The sequence below is a fragment of the Salmo salar genome, chromosome ssa14, assembly GCF_905237065.1.
Source record: "Salmo salar chromosome ssa14, Ssal_v3.1, whole genome shotgun sequence".
Taxonomy (NCBI): domain Eukaryota; kingdom Metazoa; phylum Chordata; class Actinopteri; order Salmoniformes; family Salmonidae; genus Salmo; species Salmo salar.
In genome coordinates, this window is record NC_059455.1 from 24,752,388 (window position 1) to 24,775,182 (window position 22,795).

Genomic DNA, 22,795 nt, shown 5'->3' on the forward strand with positions numbered 1-22,795 from the left:
GGATGTTCTGTGAGGGAAAGTAGTGTCATGGGCCAGTGTAAATGCTTGCCTTGGCCCAAACTTTCTGAGAACATCACAGTAGTTCCACCCACTTCCACTAAATGACAACATCAGCCATACTGAGAACATCACAGTAGTTCCACCCACTTCCACTAAATGACAACATCAGCCTTGGATTCATATGTACATTCAACCTACTTTGTACTACGCAATAATGTTTATTACTGTGTAGTAGCCTAGTACGCTGTATTTTGGTGAGTCCTAAACAGACAATAAAGACAACTACTTGGCCTACATGTGGTAAATTTGATCCTCTGTTGGTTTATATTGGTCTTCTCTCATGTGAATCTGCAGCAGTAATATATCTTGGATACTCTCCATGTGATTCTGTAGCAAACAGGGTTGCTGTGTGTACCCTCTTCAGGCATGGGAAGAGGCATGGAGGTGAACACTGTCTTAGCTAATTGCTCTCTGCTCAGGGATTACACTCGCTGCCAAGAATTAAGAGCAGCCTGTGTGTGTGTGTGTGTGTGTGTGTGTGTGTGTGTGTGTGTGTGTGTGTGTGTGTGTGTGTGTGTGTGTGTGCACGTGCGTGCGCGTGTGAAGGGTTGAAAGCGGAGGCAACAAAAACCAATACACTGAGGAATGTATAAAATACAGCTTTAGGATTGTAACTGCCAACAGCTTCTGGCATCATTCTTCATTCAGAACATTTTCCCTCAGTGTCTGTAGAGAAATAGCATTCTGCTGAAGAGCAAACACTTGCATTCATGATAGGACAACTGAATTGGCTGGCCAGTTGTGTTCTTATACAGATTATGCAAGCCAGCTCCCACAGCTTTGGTACTGTCAAGGGATTCACACTTTTTCTTTAATGGTTTGTTATCCATCTTTCACTTCCCTCCTTACAGAACCCCCTACAGGTTCTGCACCACAGGTGTCTGACAACATGGAGGCTATAGGTGCATCCCAATAATTTCTCCTCCCTCCTGAAGTGTGCACTTGTTCACTACGCCCCACAAATATAAAAGCATTAGATTGGTAAAGGCATGGGCTTGAGGAAGTTTCTTTCAAAATTTGAGGAAATTTCCTTTCAAATCTCTGAGGGGAAATGAACAAGTGCACACTTTGGGAGAAAGGAGAGATTATTGGGATGCAGCCCATGTTCTTAAGAAGTGGTGTATTGTTACGAATGGAGACGTCCTATTTTGTTTGCTATATTTATGATATTCCATCTGATCCATTTTAAAGCTAATGGGGTGTTTCACACCTGTCTCAAACAACCTGTCACCCCACATTCAGTGTTTAAGTGTTTGTAAAAACACATTTACCAGACACGGCAGACACGAGGCCAAAATACTTAGACGACATGTCAACAAAGTACAACAGATTTATTTTGCTATGATGCAACTCAGTGTAGCACGACTAATCCCGATAGAGCTGGATTAACCTGTTTGAATGAGTAAGTGTTCCGCGCCCCCAGTGTTTTATTCATATTTTACACATTGCATTGACTTTGTTCTGCTAGGCTACCAAGGGAAATACATCAGCCCCAAAATGTCAAGGCAGCTTCTTGTCTTCTTCTCTTTTTTTGAAAGTTCTAGAACAGAGTTTTTCTTTACAGTACCAGTACCACACAAGGAATCATGTAGTAACCAATAAAGTGTTAAACAAATAAAAATATATTTTATAATTGAGATTCTTCAAAGTAGCCAACCTTTGCCTTAATGACAGCTTTGCACACTATTGGCATTCTCTCAACCAGCTTCATAAGGAATGCTTTTCCAACAGTCTAGAAGGAGTTCCCATATATGCTGAGCGGGTCATCTGGTCATCTGATGCAGCACTCCATCACTCCATAGTCCCACTAAGCGCAAACCAGACCGGATGGTGTATCACTGCAGAATGCTGTGGTAGCCTTGCCTTGAATTCAAAATAAATCACCAACAGTGTCACCAGCAAAGCATCCCCCGCATCATCGCACCTTCTCCTCCATGCTTCACGGTGGGAACCACAGCAATGCGGAAGTCATCCGTTCAACTACTCTGCGTCTCACAAAGACACGGTGGTTGGAAACAAAAATCTAAAATTTGGACTCATCAGAGCAAAGGACAGATTTTCACCAGTCTAATGTCCATTGCTCATGTTTCTTGGCCCAAGCAAGACTTTTCTTATTATTGGTGTCCTATAGTAGTGGTTTCTTTGCAGCAATTCGACCATGAAGGCCTGATTCACGCAGACTCCTCTGAACAGTTGATGTTGAGATGTGTCTTTTATTTGAACTTCATGAAGCATTTATTTGGGCTGCAATTTCTGAGGCTGGTAACTCTAATGAACTTATCCTCTGCCGCAGAGGTAACTCTGGGTCTTCTTTTCCTGTGGCGGTCCTAATGAGAGCCAGTTTCCTCATAGCGCTTGATGGTTTTTGTGACTGCACTTGAAGAAACTTTTAAAGTTCTTTAAATGTTCCGCATTGACTGACCTTCATGTCTTAAAGTAATGATGGGCTGTCGATTCTCTTTGCTAATTTGAGCTGTTCTTGCCATAATATGGACTTGGTCTTTTAACAAATAGGGATATTTTCTGTATACCATCCTATCTTGTCACAACACAACTGATTGGCTCAAACTCATTAAGAAGGAAAGAAATTCCACAAATGAACTTTTAACAAGGCACACCTGTTAATTGAAATGCATTCAGGTGACTACCTCATGAAGCTGTTTGAGAGAATGCCAAGAGTGTGCAAAGCTGTCATCAAGGCAAAGGAAGGCTAGTTTGAACAATTTCAAATATAAAATATGTTTTGATTTATTTAACCCTTTTTTGTATGCTACATGATTCCATATGTGTTATTTCATAGTTTTGATGTCTTCACTATTATTTTACAATGTATAAAATAGTAAAAATAAAGAAAAACCCTTGAATGAGTAGTTCTGTCCAAACTTTTGACTGGTACTGTAGATTATATATATATATTTCACTGGTCATCCCCAAAGCCAACACTTCCTTTGGTCGCTTTTCCTTCCAGTTCTCTGCTGCCAATGACTGGAACGAATTGCAAAAATCACTGATGCTGGAGTCTTATATCTCCCTCTCTAACTTTATGTATCAGCTGTCAGAAAAGCTATATATATAGCTTTTCTGACAGCTGATACTTAAAGTTAGAGAGGGAGATATAAGACTCCAGCTTCAGTGATTTATATATATATATATATATATATACGTCCTATTTTGTTTGCTATATTTATGATATTTCATCTGATCCATTTTAAAGCTAATGGGGTGTCTCACACCTGTCTCAAACAACCTATCACCCCACATTCAGTGTTTAAGTGTTTGTAAAAACACTTTTACCAGACACGGCAGACACGAGGCCAAAATACTTAGACGTCATGTCAACAAAGTACATATATATATGTGTATGTATTATCCTAATACCAAATAATTGAGGAGTGTGGATTGTCTTTGAATAATGTAGACTGCATGTGAGATGTCAGACAACAATTATGTGCAGGTAATTCCCCATAACATACTTGTATGAATTAGTCACGTCTACACTACAAACAGAAAAAACACTGAAATGCTATGCAGTGACACCTATCTGAAGTTTCCTTTAACTGTGTTGTTCAATGCAGAAATAGTCAGGTCCCAGGCTACTTGTAGGTCTTCACTAACAATCTGTAACATTCCTCTGTGGTAAACCATCTTTAAAGGATGGTTGTGTCACTTCCATTTGAAATCCTTATGGACAATTTTAGTTCCTCCTCTAAATTGATGAGCCTGGAATATACCTCAACCCTGATGGTGAGGTGACTATACCTGTGTATTGTTTTCTATGTTCACATGAGTATTGTAACATATATTCCTTTCCAGCTGCACTCCAACTCAGACAAAGGAGATGGTTCAGTCAGATACCTGCTGTCTGGAGAGGAGGCTGGTACTATATTTGTCATCGATGAGGTCACAGGGGACATCCATGCCACCAAGAGCCTGGACCGGGAGAAGAAGGGCCAGTATGTCTTACATGCCCAGGCCATCGATCGTTACACCAACAGATCTCTAGAGCCAGAGTCTGAATTCATTATCAAGGTCCAGGATGTCAATGACAACGCGCCCAAGTTTCCAGATGGCCCATTTGCTGCTGCTGTTCCCGAGATGGCCGACGTTGGTAAGGTCGAATACTGAGAACATACTTTTAATGCGCTGGGTGCACTTGACTGGCGGCAGCCAGCTTTGTACCATGACTGTGAGACCAGTCACACTATTAGCTGAGTCATCAGTATTGTTGCAGATCCCTGCTGCATCACAGAGGCAGTCAGGCATTGATGCACAACTCTGTAAATGGATTTTGACGGTCCCGATACAGGATTTAGATTAATTGGGAAATCATGGATTTCTGCCGCACTTTATGCAATACAGAAACACTTTTTTGCACATAGTTTTACAGTAAGAAAACCCTGACAATATAGTGAGTTGTGCTACAGTATGTAAATGTGGTTTGTACTGTAATCATGACACATTGTACTTTAGTTGTATGGATTTTGTGTGGAAATGCAGTACTGATATATCCTTTCCTTCCATGCAGGCACATCAGTGTTTCAGGTCACAGCCACAGACGCAGACGACCCCACCTATGGGAACAGTGCCAAGATTGTTTATAGCATACTGCAGGGACAGCCTTACTTCTCTGTGGATCCTAAAACCGGTGAGCCAACCAGCCTTTTACTTTATATTTACTGCAATATAACGCTGCATGTGTGAATTGTTTCTGCCAAGTGAAAAAATAGCCTTGTTCTATTATGTTTTATTGGTTGATAGTTGAAATCAGGCTGTTTTTTTTTTATTATTTCACCTTTATTTAACCATGTAGGCCAGTTGAGAACAAGTTCTCATGTACAACTGCGACCTGGCCAAGATAAAGCAAAGCAGTGTGACAAAAACAACAACACAGAGTTACACATAAACAAACGTGCAGTCAATAACACAATATAAAAATCTATGTACAGTGTGTGCAAATGTAGAAGAGTTGGGAGGAAAGCCAATAAATAGGTCTTAGATGCAAAATAATTACAATTTAGCATTAGCACTGGAGTGATAGATGTGCAGATGATGATGTGCAAGTAGAGATACTGGGGTGCAAAAGAGCAAGAGGATAAATAGCAATATGGGGATGAGGTAGTTGGGTGTGCTATTTACAGATTGGCTGTGTACAGGTACAATGATCGGTAAGCTTTTCTGACAGCTGATGCTTAAAGTTAGAGAGGGAGATATAAGACTCCAGCTTTAGTGATTTCTGCAATTCGTTCCAGTCATTGGCAGCAGAGAACTGGAAGGAAAGGTGACCAAAGTAAGTGTTGGCTTTGGGGATGACCAGTGAAATATAACAGCTGGAGCACGTGCTACGGGTGGGTGTTGCTATGGTGACCAGTGAGTTGAGGTAAGGCGGGGCTTTACCTAGCATAGACTTATAGATGACCTGGAGCCAGTGGGTTCGACGCCGATTATGTAGTGAGGGCCAGCCAACGAGAGCATACAGGTCGCAGTGGTGGGTAGTATATGGGGCTTTGGTGACAAAACGGATGGCACTGTGATAGACTACATCCAGTTTGCTGAGTAGAGTGTTGGAAGCTATTTTGTAAATGACATCGCCGAATTCGAGGATCGGTAGGATAGTCAGTTTTACGAGGGTATGTTTGGCAGCATGAGTGAAGGAGGCTTTGTTGCGAAATAGGAAGCCGATTCTAGATTTAATTTTGGATTGGAGATGCTTAATGTGAGTCTGGAAGGGAGAGTTTAAAGTCTAACCAGACACCTAGGTATTTGTAGTTGTCCACATATTCAGAACTGTCCAGAGTAGTAATGCTAGCCGGGCGGGAGGGTGCGGGTAGCAATCGGTTGAAGAACATGCACTTAGTTTGATTTGCATTTAAAAGCAATTGGAGGCTACAGAAGGAGTGTTGTATGGCATAGAAGCTCGTTTGGAGGTTTGTTAGCACAGTGTCCAAAGAGGGCCAGATGTATACAGAATGGTGTCGTCTGCGTAGAAGTGGATCAGAGAATCACCAGCAGCAAGAGCGACATCATTGATATATACAGAGAAAAGTGTCGGCCCATATATTGAACCCTGTGGCACCCCCATAGAGACTGCCAGAGGTCCAGACAACAGGCCCTCCGATTTGACACACTGACCTCTATTTGAGAAGTAGTTGGTGAACCAAGTGAGGCAGTCATTTGAGAAGCCAAGGCTATTGAGTCTGCCGATAAGAATGCGGTGATTGACAGAGTCGAAAGCCTTGGCCAGGTCGATGAAGACGGGTGCACAGTACTGTCTTTTATCGATGGCGGTTATGATATCGTTTAGGACCTTGAGCGTGGTTGAGGTGCACCCATGACCAGCTCAGAAACCAGATTGCATAGTGGAGAAGGTACGGTGGAAATCAAAATGGTCGGTAATTTGTTTGTTAACTTGGTTTTCGAAGACTTTAGAAAGGCAGGGCAGGATGGATATAGGTCTATAGTAGTTTGGGTCTAGAGTGTCTCATCTTTGAAGAGGGGGAATGGTCGCGGCAGCTTTCTAATCTTTGCGGATCTCAAACGATAAGAAAGAGAGATTGAATAGGCTAGTAATAGGGGTTGCAACAATTTCGGGGGATAATTTTAGAAAGAGAGGGTTGTGCAAGTTGCTGCAGGGGGTGCTGAGATGTTGGCCGTGGTAGGGGTAGCCAGGTGGAAGGCATGGCCAGCTGTAGAAAAATGCTTATTGAAATGATGAGGATGTTTAACGACACTGCTGATTACAGAGGCAATAACTCAAATTGTGTCTAGTTTTGGAGATGGCTGCGGGTTTGAATTGGTCACAATAAATGACAAAGTCGAGGGAAAAACACAGCAACAGCATGCCTGTCTTGAAAGCTAGAATCCTTCATGGCAATATTTTGGTATACAAAGTGCTATGTGAACTTCACAGGATCCAGTACTTTAAAGTGCCAGAAACCCCCATCCATCTGCTTTTTGCTACCACTCTGTCAGCAGACCTGACTTGAAGTGTCAGGTTTCACACCCTAAATTTGGGACACGGCATATTAAAGGTTACAGTCCGGCGATTTTAGCAATCGTGGGTTCATCTCACTGTGATATTCTCAGACAGATTTAGAGCAACATGAAAAAATACAAAATAATTTTGTAAAATTTAAGCCAAACCATGTTCTTCTGGTCCCTGAGGGACTATATCACTTTTTTGCGCAAAGCTGACGTTGTAACAAGTCTGCAGACATTCGAATGGCGTCTCTGCGTGATTCAGAGGAGGCTTGGCAGAAAATACTCTGTCGTCAGTTATATGAAATGGTGCCAAATTTGTACTATGATTACATTTGTTTTACAGTGATAAGAAAGGTGAAATCTTATAGTAAGTCATTAACTATTTGATTGTTACTATATTTAGAAATAATTTCAGTAATTTCAAGCCCTCTTCCCCCACTTTTGTTGAATAGAAAAATTATGATATATGATTTTTACTATTTTAATAATAATTGTACTATGTACTTGAGCTTGTGTCCTCAAAAGTAAGAACACCTCAGCAATTTATAAATATTTTTACCAAAAAGGTGAGTTCCAGACCTTTCTAGAACTATGCAGCATTACTAGTTATTGTTTATGGCCATCTCATGAAAATTTACATTATTTGGGGTATGTCTATTTAGGTGGAAATCTACATTTTGCAGTAACGTTCAAGAGGTTTATCAAAAAGGTATCAAGTATCAAAGGGATACCTGCCCACTGTTCTGAGTCTAGCATTCTTAATCCCCCATCCTCTCATTGTAAAAAGGCCCTCACACATCTTGTTCTTTGCATTGAAGCCTGAAGAGAAATAAAAAAAAGCCTAGAATCATTTTTTTAAAACATCCACCCATGACAAAATACATTTTCTGTGAGGGTGCTTTTCAAAGGATTCGACTCAATATCAATAGAGTTAGTTTAAAAATTACAAAATGTTTGTGGCTGTGGTGTGTGTCTGGGCAAGCGTGTGTGCTTGCGTGTGTGTGACAGCGATACAGTATAAATACACTTAACAAAAATATAAACGCAACATGCAACAATTTGAAATATGGAATTTGAAAACATGCAATTTGAAACATGCAGTCAATGCAGTCAATTGAAATATTATTATTTTTTAAAGTAGGGGCGTGGATCAGAAAACCAGTCAGTATCTGCAGCGTGACACATCTCCTTCGCATAGAGTTTGTCAAGTTGTTGATTGTGGCCTGTGGAATGTTGTCCCACTCCTTAGCTGTGCTAAGTTGCTGGATATTGGCGGGAACTGGAACATGCTGTCGTACACGGGCTCAATGGTTAAAATGTCTGGTGAGTATGCAGGCCATGGAAGAACTGGGACATTTCGGCTTCCAGGAATTGTGTAAAGATCCTTGCGATATGGGATCATGCATTATCATGCTGAAACATGAGGTGAAGGCAGCGGATGAATGGCACGTAAATGGGCCTCAGGATCTCGTCACAATATCTCTGTGCATTCAAATTGCCATCGATAAAATGCTATTGTGTTTGTTGTCCGTAGCTTATGCCTTCCAATACCATAACCACACTGCCACCATGGGGCACTCTGTTCACAACGTTGACATCAGAAACCGCTCGCCCACATGACACGATACATGCTGGTATTTGAAACAGGGATTAATCCATGAAGAGCACACTTCTCCAGTGGGCAAGTGGCCAGCGAAGGTGAGAATTTGCCCACTGATGTTGGTTACAACGCTGAATTGCAGTCATGTCAAGACCCTGGTGAGGACAACGAGCACCCAGATGAGCTTCCCTGAGATGGTTTCTGACAGTTTGCAAAGAAAATCTTCAGTTGTTTCATCAGCTGTCCGGGTGACTGGTCTCGGACGATCCCACAGGTGAAGCCAGATGTGGAGGTCCTGGGCTGGCGTGGTTACACGTAGTCTACGGTTGTGAGGCTGGTTGGATGTACTGCCAAATTCTCGAAAACGACGTTGGAGGCGGCTTATGGAATAGGAATTAACAAAAAATTCTCTGGCAACCGCTCTGGTGGACATTCCTGCAGTCAGTATGCCAATTGCACGATCCCTCAAAACTTGGGACACCTGTGGCATTGTGTTGTGTGACAAAACTGCACATTCTAGAGTGGCCTTTTATTGTCCCCCGCACAAGGTGCACCAGTGTAATGATCATGCTGTTTAATCAGCTTCTCGATATGTCACACCTGTCAGGTGGATAGATTATCTTGGCAAAGTAGAAATGCTCACTAACAGGGATGTAAACAAATTTGTGCACATTTCAGAAAAATAAGCTTTTTGTGCGTATGGAACATTTCTGGGATCTTTTATTTCAGTTCATGAAACATGGCACCAACACTTTACATGTTTCTTTTATATTTGTGTTCAGTGTATATAGCTAAAGAGAACAAAGTGTAAAGATGGAGATAAGTGGATGTCTTTGCTTGAACAGTATGTCAATGCGTTTCAAGAAAGCAGAGTGAATCTGTCAGTAAGACTATTGTGACACTGTAGTATGTACCATCTGTCAATACTCAAGATGATGGTCCTAGCCATGTTCTGGTCACATATGCTGAAGTGCTATTGACACACATCAACCAGATGTCATGAATGCAACCATGAAACAGCATTGCCATTATGATGGGTCTAGTTTTGTCATTTTATCATATTAACAGTAGGTTTCGTTGATGTCTGTGTTGCACTGCTTGGCTACTTGAGAGAGTGGTCCTGATTTAAGGCGTAGCTGAACCCTGGCTAGGTTTAACTGTAGGGGGTGCAGTTCTGTCATTATACTGTATATTTAATAAAGGTCCATGTTGCATTGCTTGGCTACTTGAGTGAGTGGTGCTGATTTGATTTGAGGCATAGCTTTGAAGTAGCCTGGCTGGATTGTGACTGTTCCAGCTGCAGTGCATCCCGATCCTGGGCCATGGCCAAGGTAATGCCAGCTGTTCCTGTCTCTCTCCAGCAACTCATTGGGGCCCCATCAGCAGGTTGGCCCAGGAGACCCAGTCACTCAGCCCACAGTCAGCCCACAGTCAGACCAGTTGCCTCTACACTACAGCCATGTGTCTGTGATCAGGAAGTGAGGTGTTCAGCTCCTGACCAATGATCATCACTTACACACGCGCGCGCACATGAACGCCCTAAAGACACACATGCACACACACACATATGCAGGGTTGTGTAGGTTACTTTCAAATCAAATACAATTTCATTTGTCACGTACACATATTTAGCAGATGTTATCGCAGGTGCAGCGAAATGCTTATGTTTCTAGCTCCAACAGAGCAGTATATACGTAACTATAAAAAACAATACACACAAATCCCAAAAATAAAAAGAAAGAAATTAAGAAATATCAGTATGAGCAATGTCAGAGTCCAGTGTGTGGGTGGACCATTTCAAAGCTTTTTACCCAATGTGGATGGGGGCGTACTCTCTCTGCTGTCTCCTGAAGTCCACGATCAACTCCTTAATTTTGTTGACATTGAGGGAGAGGTTATTTTCCTGGCACCACTCCGCGAGGGCCCTCACCTCCTTCCTGTAGGCTGTCTCATCATTGTTGGTAATCAGGCTTACCACTGGTGTGTCGTCAGCAAACTTGATGATTGAGCTGGAGACCTGCATGGCCATGAAGTCATGGGGGAACAGGGAGTACAGGGGGTGGCTGAGCACACCCTTGTGGGGCCCTCGTATTGAGCATTTTTGGACATTAAATATGAAGCATCTTGTCTGTCCAGTCCAGCCTGATATGACTGTAAAACGCTCCATTGTTAGCATAATCAATCTGAGATCGATTAGGTGCTGAAATAAAAGGCCTGAGAGGATATGATACTTAAACAGTGTGAACAGTATACCTGTATCTTCCAATAAACAACAAAAGTATGGCAGGAAATATTGGTGACTGCAGTAAATAAAAGACACAGAGGAATATTTTAAGATAAGACTCTGCATTTAATGGCATTGATTACCCATCCCTTATCTGACTAACATAACTACAGTAAGCTACTGGTGTTTCCTCCATATCCTCCATTAGAAGTTATGTAGACAGTAATGAGGAAACCAAATTTCTACTTTACCTACTAAAGAGGCTAGTTGTCATTTTATTTGTGAGGGGATATTGTCCGTTCCCATTGCCTGAAAGGCTGACATAGATATATCAATGTTAATGTGAGCAGGGATCATGAAACCTTTCACTTTTGATCAATTGAAGGAAGTGCATGCTGTCTTTTGGACGTAATTGATATTAACAGATTGACAGTCAGTCTTTTTATTTAAATGTAGTTCATTTACCACCCACTCCAATGAAGCTAGCCATCTGACCAAGTATTATACAGCCATAATGTGCTAAACTGTATGTTTTAACTTTTTTTATATATAAAATGCTGTAACAGAAACAATGGGCAAATGTCTGACAGTAATATTGCGTTATTTTATCAGATTACACCAGAATACGCATTATCAAATGTCAACTTTGCATCAGTCATTGGTGTTGTTGTTACTGTATAATGAGCAACATGCCTGAACTCTGGATGGCCTTGGCTAAATGAGCAGAGCATGCATTGTCTACTCTTCAGAGGAGAAGGGACTGTTGTACAGTCGTTTGGCTGTGCCTCAGAGGAGAGGAGAAGAGACAACAGTATTGGCTGTGCCTCTGAGAATCCCTGGGTCAAGAGCAAAGTCAAAGACATCACATCACATCACCCACTTTGGCTGGTCCTGAGAGCTGAGGGAGAATGACTGGGGAATGCCAAGGTCAACAGGAAAGCAAGCAACACAACAACATGGGCCTAACAGCCTTTTATTCCTTGTCACAGTTGCACTACATTGTTTCCCTAGAATGAGAATGGAAGCTGAAGGAATTGGTTCCATGGTCAGGCCTTAACCTCGACAGAATGAGAAGGGAGAGAGACAGAGAACTATAATCCATTTGCTGAATTCTGTAATTTGGTCGGGCTAAATTCAGTTTATTCATGTTCAGCCTATTTTTTTTTTTTCTTTAACCAGCTGAATACTAAGAGGCTTTTTAGCATTATTGTGCTATTGGTGTGTTTACAGCTGAATTGACTTGTCCAGGCAGGTGGTTTGTGGCCACAATGTGTTTGGTACAATCTCTATAACATTCTCTGGGGCTGAACACTTCTGTATTCATTTCTTCTGGCAGGTTGAGGTATCTGTTAGCATTTTTATCTTTCTCTCATTTTCTCACATTCATTCATTTGTTAAAGGACATGAAGACATTTCTTGTGCATTCAGCGGCAGAGTATTTTAGTTTCTGAACGGCAACCCTGTGGATTGTTGCCCATAAGATACACAACAGCATTGGCAAGGTTTTCTCTTATTTATTTTTTGTATTTATTTTTTACATTATACAGTAATTTAACTGCGGCCTTGGGAGGCTGTATTTCAGTGCCTTCATGGTTGTACAAGCACTTGAAATATCAATACAAATGTAGGTTAACCTCGGTCTTTTAATGTGTGGATGCATAAGGTAAAAAGCAGACTGATGAAACCGCTGCAATATGTGTAGAGCTATAAAATAAGTTCTAAGGTGTGTTCATCCATACAGCTGCTCTAAAACTCACACTCCTTTAAACACAATGTTCTGAGGATACATATCCTGCTCGTTGGTTGAACATAGACTATGTCTGTTTATTGAATGTCACTGTGTTTTCACCTATTGTTATCACATCTCAAAAGCTTGGGAAAGGACCTTCTTTGAGACGAGTCGTCTTACTGCAATCTATGTGACCCATGTGATCCCAATAACCGACGAAAACCTGAGTGTTCCAGGAGAACTAGCTAACCCCTGAACCCCCACCGAGTGACAGCACACAGAGTTAACTGTGGCATGTCAGACCCTGTGTTCCACCATTTAGCGGTGGTTGTTCCAGCCGATGTTCCACCAAGGACGTCTTGCTTACAGTACTGAGTGAGCTATGCCCTGGCTGTTTTCCCCGTGGCCTCCTTCTCGTACAGGTGCATGATGTACAGTATGGTCAATCTGTTCTGTTTTCCTGCTAGCCCTTGTTCGGTCTTTAGGGTAAGATTAGGGCAGATGGCACTCTCCTTTGTAATGCTGTGAAGCGAGTAATGCAGCATAGCAGAGCCTCTGGCCACAGCACGGTGTTTAGGTTGGGTCTAGCTGAGAGGAGGAAAGAGAAGGAGGGGGGTGGCGTGCTTAAAGTTCAGAGATGGGCAAGGCAGGGCAAGCGTACTTATGTGTTAGTATATCAAATAGCGCAGGCTTCCCCAACTGGCTGCCCGCCAAGAATTCTAAAAAGATGAATTTTAAAAAACAACTTTTTTTTTCATTATTGGACATAATAGACTGTAAAAACACAAGGAAATGAGCTCGAAGATACTTTCATTTAAGAAATCTGTTCCAAAGCATAATAGAGAGACACGTGATCGTATACAAATGCAAGCAAGGTTTGAAGTAATAATGTTTTAGTCAAACATTATATCTGTTTGGGCTTCTTGCAGTCAATTTGAATTCTACAAATTATTTGTAATTATATTCACATTTTAGTCATTTAGCAGGCACTCTTATCTAGAGCAACATACATGAGCAATTAGGGTTAAGTGCCTTGCTCAAGGGCACATCTACAGCTTTTCACCTAGTCCGCTCGGGGATTCAAACCAGTGACCAGTTACTGGCCCAACGCTCTTAACCGCTAGGCTACCTGCCGACCATGTCTGTTCCGGCCCCCCGACCAGCCGCTCAAGAAAAAAAAACTGCCCACGGCTGAATCTAGTTGATGATCTCTGAAATATGGTAATGAACAAGCACATACAGTGCATTCGGAGAGTATTCAGACCCTTCCCTTTTTCCACATTTTGTTACATTACAGCCTTATTCTAAAATGGATTAAATAGAAGTAAAAACCTAATCAATTTACACACCATACCCCATAAGGAAAAAAATAAAAAAGCTTTTTTGAAATTTTTGCAAATGTATTAACAAAAAAACAACAGAAATACCTTATTTACATAAGTATTCAGGTCCTTTGCTATGATACTCGAAATTGACCTCCGGTGCAACCTGTTTCCACTGATCATCCTTGAGATGTTTCTACAACTTGATTGGAGTCGAGCTGTGGTAAATTCAATTGATTGGACATGATTTGGAAAGGCACACATCTGTCTATATAAGGTCCCACAGTTGATAGTGGATGTCAGAGCAAAAAAACAAGCCATGAGGTCGAAGGAATTGTCCGTAGAGCTCAGAGACAGGCTTGTGTCGAGGCACAGATCTGGGGAAGGGTACCAAAACATTTCTGCAGCATTGAAGGTCCCCAAGAACACAGTGGCCTCCACCATTCTTAAATGTAAGAATGTTGGAACCACCAACACTTCCTAGAGCTGAGCAATCGGGGGAGAAGGGCCTTGGTCAGGGTGGTGACCAAGAACCTGATGGTCACTCTGACAGTGCTCCAGAGTTCCTCTGTGGAGATGGGAGGAACTTCCAGAAGGACAACCATCTCTGCAGCACTCCCCTAATCAGGCCTTTATGGTAGTGCGGCCAGACGGAAGCCACTCCTCAGTAAAAGGCACATGACAGCCCACTTGTAGTTTACCAAAAGGCACCTAAAGGACTCTGACCATGAAAACAAGATTCTCTGGTCTGATGAAACCAAGATTGAACTGTTTGGCCTGAATGCTAAGCGTCACATTTAGCGGAAACCTGTCACCATCCCTATGGTGAAGCATGGTGGTGGCAGCATCATGCTGTGGGGATGTTTTTCAGTGGCAGGGACTGGGAGACTAGTCAGGATCGAGGGAAAGATGAACGGAGCAAAGTACAGAGAGATCCTTGAAAACCTGTTCCAGAGCGCTCAGGACCTCAGACTGGGTCGAAGTTTCACCTTCCAACAGGACAACGACCTTCAGCACACAGCCAAGAAAATGCAGGAGTGGCTTTGGGACAAGACTCTGAATGTCCTTGAGGGGCCCAGCCAGAGCCCGGACTTGAACCCGATCGAACATCCCTGGAAAACCCTGAAAATAGCTGTGCAGTGACGCTCCCCATCCAACCTGACAGAGCTTGAGAGGGTCTGCAGGGAAGAATGGGAGAAACTCCCCAAATACAGGTGAACCAAGCTTGTAGCGTCATACCCAAGAAGGTGTTTCAACAAAGTACTGAGTAAAGGGTCTGAATACTTATGTAAATGTGATATTTCAGTTTAATTTTTTTTAAAATAAATTAGCAAAAAAAAAAGTAACTGTTTTTGCTTTGTTATTATGGGGTATTGTGTGTAGAAAACAATTTAATCCATTTTAGAATAAGGCTGTAACGTAACAAAATGTGGAAAAAGTCAAGGGGTCGGAATACTTTCCGAATGCACTGTAGGTGAAAGCATGATGATGAAGACATGAGGGGGTTTGGCAGACATGGTATGAAAGCTGGTTGTAATTCTGGCTGAATTTATCAACCGTTTATAAATGATTTCCTTAGGTGAAGTACGTGAAACCCATTTTGAGGAAATCAATGTTCCTCTTCCTGTACAACAAGTCAGGCAGTCTTTTCCTGCCTTCATCCTTATCACATTTGTGACATACAGTACTGTGAATAAAAGTGACTGGCATCTCTAACTCATCCAAGATTGGATTGAAGCTGTGGAGGAGGAATCTCTCTGATTGTCTATTGTCAATACATACAGTAGCTCTCCTAACATACATTTATTTATGGATATTAGTGTGATATAAGGAGCCTTCTTGTCTTGCCATCCCCAGGGGTCATCAGGACAGCCCTATCTAACATGGACAGAGAGGCCAGGGAGCGCTACTCTGTGGTGGTCCAAGCCAAAGACATGGCTGGCTCGGTGGGTGGGTTGTCAGGCTCCACCACCATCAATGTCACACTGACAGACGTCAACGACAACCCTCCCAAATTCCCCCAGAGTATGTACACAGACGTCTGTTTGTTTGTTTTTCTACCTCACTGTTTGTCCTTAGATATTCATTCTCTACTGTAATAAAACATCGGATTTAAACAGCACTATATCAAATGCTGTATAGGTTTTATAACACTACGATGTTTGTACTGTAAGTAATGCAACATAGAAATAGAATCTTAGAATCAGTGATTTCTGTGTACTGCACAGACAAATGTTACTTTTAAATAAAACTCCACAAGGTGCATCTTATAGTAGATGTTTTGCTAATGCAGGGGTGGCTGTAAGCGATACAAACATGATGTATGATGTAGTGTGCGGATGGTTGTTGAGTTGCAAGCAGACAGGAAATGTGATTAATTGACCCATTTATTCACATTTACATCTTGATGGTATGCATGAACAGTGGGCTAATTACTTCTCCATCTACTCATAAATGCTTTATCATTCATGCCAAGATAATAACTTCTTGCTTATTCATGTGCTCATCCCATTACAGAAAACTACCAGCTGTACGTTCCAGAGTCTGCTCAGATTGGAAGAGCTGTGGGTAAAATCAAAGCCACCGATGAAGATTTGGGCGTCAATGCAGAGATGAGGTACAGCATAACCAATGCAGAGGGGAAGGTCATGTTCTCCATCACTACAGACACTGACCAGAAGGAAGGCATCATATCACTAAGACAGGTACTGTTGAGATGCGCAACTTCATTTTCCAGCTAAAATGAAGCCATCTGTGGTTGTGCTTTATGTTACAGTTCTGTTGGTGTTTACTGAGAAACCACAAGGTAATATGATAATTATATATAGTAATTACCTAATAAATATGCTTTTTATTTATTTGGGATTAATTAAAAGAAGTAATACCATTACATACCCTTAGGCCACACTAATGCTAATTGTGTTAATACTATGAGTAAGTACCCATTGTTACCACATGGGCTGTTCTCTCAAATACCAACGGAAGCAGGACCGGAAACAAAGCACGGCTTTAAAAACAGGGTTGGTTGTCGGTTTCCTCCGCAGCCTTTGAACTATGAGAAGAGGAAAGTCCACACGCTTCACATAGAGGGAGAGAACACTCACCTGGATTCCCGCTTCTCCCACCTGGGCCCCTTCAAAGACACCACCACTCTCCGGATCATCATTGGAGACGTGGACGAGCCGCCTGTCTTCTCCATGGACTATTACATCATGGACGTGTACGAGAACTCCCCTGTGGGAACAGAGGTCGGCACAGTGATGGCTCAGGACCCTGACAGTACCAAAAGCCCTATAAGGTAAAGGACATGCGTGGGGCGGCCATTTTGTTGGACTCCAAAACACCATCACAAGATTCAAAGCTTCGACCTTTGCATGTTGAAAGTCAGATGTTTTTTTGATATTCAATTAAATTCAAACAACTTTATTTCATTAATTCTATTTTAATTGTTCCCTCTCCTACATGTAGGTATTTTGTAGACCACAGTGAAGAGGAGCAGGTGTATTTCACCATTAGTGTGAATAACGGGGTGATCAAAACCACCCGGAGTCTGGACAGAGAGGATGTGGCCTGGCACAACATCACTGTGATGGCATCAGAGGTTGGTAAGTAACATAACACACAGCGGAGGATCCTTATCTAGGAGTCATCTTACCTTAACATCATTTTGCTTTTAAATAACGATGACTTCATTATGACTTTCAACATGGAGGATACAATATGCTTATGACACTGCACGAATGCATTTAACGATGTCACTTTAATCATATGTATCAACATTAAACACATGGCTCTCGGAAATGAACAGCCAGCAGTGCCTTGTGGGATTGATGCGGGGCTGCATGTGTAACATCCCAGTGTGATGCTGAAGGTGGTCGAGTCAATCAATTCTTCTTCTCCCTCTCTTTTTCCACTGACGCTTATCTAAGCAATTACTCTTTCCTTTACCCTTTTCTGCACAATAGTGTTCAGCTAATGGACTGAACTAGCCATCGATAAATGCCAGCCGACACTGTGCTGATTGTGTTAAGTCACCTTAATTAATGGGAAAACCAGTCCGCACCTTTCTGGAGATTGGTGTGTGTTAATGAGGGATTCATGACATGCATAAACACTATACATATAGTACATAGTGTATATTAGCAAAGGGTCACTTGTAATGTCCTGGGTGCTAGCTATATGTATATTAAGTGAGACAAACTACTGTGCAACCACACAGCATGTCTCTGTTACATTCTGCCTACTGCTGTAGCTTGGGGTTAGTACGTCTCCTGTCATGACTCTAGTTGTTGGTTGGTGGTCGTTGTGGCTGTAATTTATGGATGCGTGAAATGGGAAAATATGATTTATGTATCCCACGTTTAATAGGAACATGATTTCTCTGTGCAGCGTCAGGGAGTGTAGTGTGCTGCCAGGCAGCAGAAGTTTAGTTGAGTGACCGGGTCACCTTTCAAAGAGAATTTACACTTCACCTGGCAACATGGCCAACCTCAGGAGACAGACTAACATGAGATATACAAATGGATGGAGGCTCAGTGGGGATGTGACCTTAATTGATGGAGAGATACTCTGAGAAAAAAGGGATGTACAGTACATCAGTATGAGTGCTTGGCATGAACCCTGGACAGAACAATATATAGGCCTATAACAATGTCTTGAAAATACCATGCCATGGCTTGGGACATTGTTAACTTATTTTTACATTTGTTTTTGTATTTATTATGGATCCCCATTAGCTGGTGCCAAGGCAGCAGCTACTCTTCCTGGGGTCCAGCAACAATTAAGGCAGTAATTGACATAGGGGGTTAAAATATACAATATAAAAGTGTTCTATTTAATTCCATGGTTTTATACATGTTGATCTTTGTTTGTTTGTTTGTTTGTTATTCTCAGACAATCCCAGTCTCGTCAGCCATGTTCCTGTAACAATCCAGGTGCTGGATGTAAATGACAATGCGCCCTACATAGCAAGAGACGATGAAATCATTGTGTGTGAAAGCTCCAGGCCAGGACAGGTGAGTATCTTTCACTTTCACCTCCCTCCCTCTTTCCCGCTCTTTTCCACTTTACGCCCTCTCTCTTCCACCTTCTCTCCCATGAACTGATATTCCCCCTTATTCAACTATGTTGTCTTTTAAAACCTCTTATCACGCACATGCATGCACTCACACACATTCTCACACACACACACACACACACACACACACACACACACACACACACACACACACACACACACACACACACAAACCCTCTCTGCCTTTATTGTGTGTTTGACACCATCAGGAATGGATTTATCTGTGGTGCTGCAGACTTTTGCAGCCTCTTGAACCTATAAATTATTCAGCATGTACCAATGTCTCCACAAGCAGATAGGAGCTGCATTAAGCGCAACAGAGACGGATTGCAGAAAATGTTTATCATCTCTCATTCATATTTGGCCCGTGTCCAGCCAACCACGACTGCTCAGATTCATATCGCAATAGCATTCTCTCTTCATATTTTCCCCCATTGAATGAAGATTACTAGACAGACTGCAGCATATAATCAGTTAGCTGGCTAAAGGCGACAGATGATGCATGCTAAGATGACATGTCGAAGGGCTTTTTCAAACACTGTCACAAATTACAGTATCTTCAATGATCTTTCGGAGAATTTGACTTGATTTATAGTAAAATGTGCTGTTATGTTCATCGAAAGGAAAGAAATTATAATTTTGTTTAGAACTAGTTGTTTTGTTAGGGAGACATACAATGATTCATATAGCCTCTTGACTGCAAATTCTGTATTTCAAAGGATTCCCGTATTACTGTACGCTACCACAAGTTCAGGAATGCCTCTTATAGACTGACAATGCTATAGCACGTGAGAGTGTGTAGGTAGCCAGGTTAGGATCCAGTATAATTGGTGCATTGTCCATATGAGAATTTTTAACTCACAGCCGGTAGAAGTCAACTTCCTTCAATGAGCTGACAAAATATCAGGAACAGTCCTCTTGGAGACAGGTCATATCCACCACCTCTGATCTACACTTCTGGCTGGAACAAGGCTGCATGTGAAATAATGGCACATGTCCTCATGGAATGGCAAACAGAAAGGGAAGGAGGAAAAACACATGTACTGATCGATAGTCATTACTATAATATAATAACTAATAATAATAATAATAATAATAATAATAATAATAATGGGCAGTGACTTTCTTGACTTATTCCTATTATATTTAGCTCCTAATAGAGCAAAAGGCCTCTATACAAGCAGTACATGATGTACTGTATATACATACATGTGACGTAAAACGTTTTTCACCCCCATTTTCCTCTCCCTCTCATCCCCTCACTCCTCCCCCTCTTCTCTGACAGGTGATCCAGACAGTGAGACCATCAGACATGGATAACTTTGCAAATGGACGCTTCTCCTTTGCTCTGCCAAGTGATTTTCCAGTCAATCCTAACTTCACCTTGAAGGATAACGAAGGTAGGCTGGTTACTGTGGCTTTCTGTAGCAATTTAAAAATGTACACAGCATTTTGTTGAACCGCCACAAAGGATACAGTGAGAGAAAAAAGTATTTGATTCCCTGCTGATTTTGTACGTTTGCCCACTGACAAAGAAATTATCAGTCTATCATTTTAATGGTAGGTTTATTTGAACAGTGAGAGACAGAATAACAACAAAAATATCCAGAAAAACGCATGTGAAAAATGTTATAAATTGATTTACATTTTAATGAGGGGAATAAGTATTTGACCCCCTCTCAATCAGAAAGATTTCTGTCTCCCAGCTGTCTTTTATACAGGTAATGAGCTGAGAATAGGAGCACACTCTTAAAGGGAGTGCTCCTAATCTCAGTTTGATACCTGTATAAAAGACACCTGTCCACAGAAGCAATCAATCAATCAGATTCCAAACTCTCCACCATGGCCAAGACCAAAGAGCTCTCCAAGGATGTCAGGGACAAGATTGTAGACCTACACAAGGCTGGAATGGGCTACAAGACCATCGCCAAGCAGCTTGGTGAGAAGGTGACAACAGTTGGTGCGATTACTTGCAAATGGAAGAAACACAAAAGAACTGTCAATCTCCCTCGGCCTGGGGCTCCATGCAATATCTCACCTCGTGGAGTTGCAATGATCATGAGAACGGTGAGGAATCAGCCCAGAACTACACGGGAGGATCTTGTCAATGATCTCAAGGCAGCTGGGACCATAGTCACCAAGAAAACAATTGGTAACACACTACGCCGTGAAGGAATGAAATCCTGCAGCGCCCGCAAGGTCCCCCTGCTCAAGAAAGCACATATACATGCCCGTCTGAAGTTTGCCAATGAACATCTGAATGATTCAGAGGACAACTGGGTGAAAGTGTTGTGGTCAGATGAGACCAAAATGGAGCTCTTTGGCATCAACTCAACTCGCCGTGTTTGGAGGAGGAGGAATGCTGCCTATGACCCCAAGAACACCATCCCAACCGTCAAACATGGAGGTGGAAACATTATGCTTTGGGGGTGTTTTTCTGCTAAGGGGACAGGACAACTTCACCACATCATAGGGACGATGGACGGGGCCATGTACCGTCAAATCTTGGGTGAGAACCTCCTTCCCTCAGCCAGGGCATTGAAAATGGGTCGTGGATGGGTATTCCAGCATGACAATGACCCAAAACACACGGCCAAGGCTACAAAGGAGTGGCTCAAGAAGAAGCACATTAATAAGGTCCTGGAGTGGCCGAGCCAGTCTCCAGACCTTAATCCCATAGAAAATCTGTGGAGGGACCTGAAGGTTCGAGTTGCCAAATGTCAGCCTCGAAACCTTAATGACTTGGAGAAGATCTGCAAAGAGGAGTGGGACAAAATCCCTCCTGAGATGTGTGCAAACCTGGTGGCCAACTACAAGAAACGTCTGACCTCTGTGATTGCCAAAAAGGGTTTTGCCACCAAGTACTAAATCAAATCAAAATCAAATCAAATCAAATGTATTTATATAGCCCTTCGTACATCAGCTGATATCTCAAAGTGCTGTACAGAAACCCGGCCTAAAACCCCAAACAGCAAGCAATGCATGTGAAAGAAGCACGGTGGCTAGGAAAAACTCCCTAGGAAAAACTTCCTAGAAAGGCCAAAAACCTAGGAAGAAACCTAGAGAGGAACCAGGCTATGAGGGGTGGCCAGTCCTCTTCTGGCTGTGCAGGGTGGATATTATAACAGAACATGGTCAAGATGTTAAAATGTTCATAAATGACCAGCATGGTCAAATAATAATAATCATAGTAGTTGTCGAGGGTGCAACAAGCACGTCCGGTGAACAGGTCAGGGTTCCATAGCCGTAGGCAGAACAGTTGAAACTGGAGCAGCAGCACGGCCAGGTGGACTGGGGACAGCAAGGAGTCATCATGCCAGGTAGTCCTGAGGCATGGTCCTAGGGCTCAGGTCCTCCGAGAGAAAGACAGAAAGAGAGAAAGAGAGAATTAGAGAGAGCATATTTAAATTCACACAGGACACCGGATAAGACAAGAGAAATACTCCAGATGTAACAGACTGACCCTAGCCCCCCGACACACAAACTACTGCAGCATAAATACTGGAGGCTGGGACAGGAGGGATCAGAAGACACTGTGGCCCCATCCAATGATACCCCCGGACAGGGCCAAACAGGCAGGATATAACCCCACCCACTTTGCCAAAGCACAGCCCCCACACCACTAAGTCATGTTTTGCAGAGGGGTCAAATACTTATTTCCCTCATTAAAATACATATCAATTTATAACATTTTTGACATGCGTTTTTCTAGATTTTTGTTGTTGTTATTCTATCTCTCACTGTTCAAATAAACCTATCATTAAAATGATAGACTGATCATTTCTTTGTCAGTGGGCAAATGTAC

At 42.2% G+C, this 22,795-nt stretch overlaps 1 protein-coding gene across 1 annotated transcript in view; it reads left to right on the forward strand.

The window, feature by feature from the left end:
* Positions 1–22,795, forward strand: part of cdh18a (cadherin 18, type 2a) — a 58,307-nt gene that overhangs the window by 31,252 nt on the left and 4,260 nt on the right. Inside the window, exons 3-10 of the mRNA XM_014140420.2 lie at positions 3,874–4,168; positions 4,586–4,705; positions 15,771–15,938; positions 16,431–16,618; positions 16,958–17,211; positions 17,382–17,518; positions 18,807–18,928; positions 20,276–20,390. Coding sequence (XP_013995895.1) covers positions 3,874–4,168; positions 4,586–4,705; positions 15,771–15,938; positions 16,431–16,618; positions 16,958–17,211; positions 17,382–17,518; positions 18,807–18,928; positions 20,276–20,390 — 1,399 coding nt within the window. The remainder of the gene's footprint in view (positions 1–3,873; positions 4,169–4,585; positions 4,706–15,770; positions 15,939–16,430; positions 16,619–16,957; positions 17,212–17,381; positions 17,519–18,806; positions 18,929–20,275; positions 20,391–22,795) is intronic.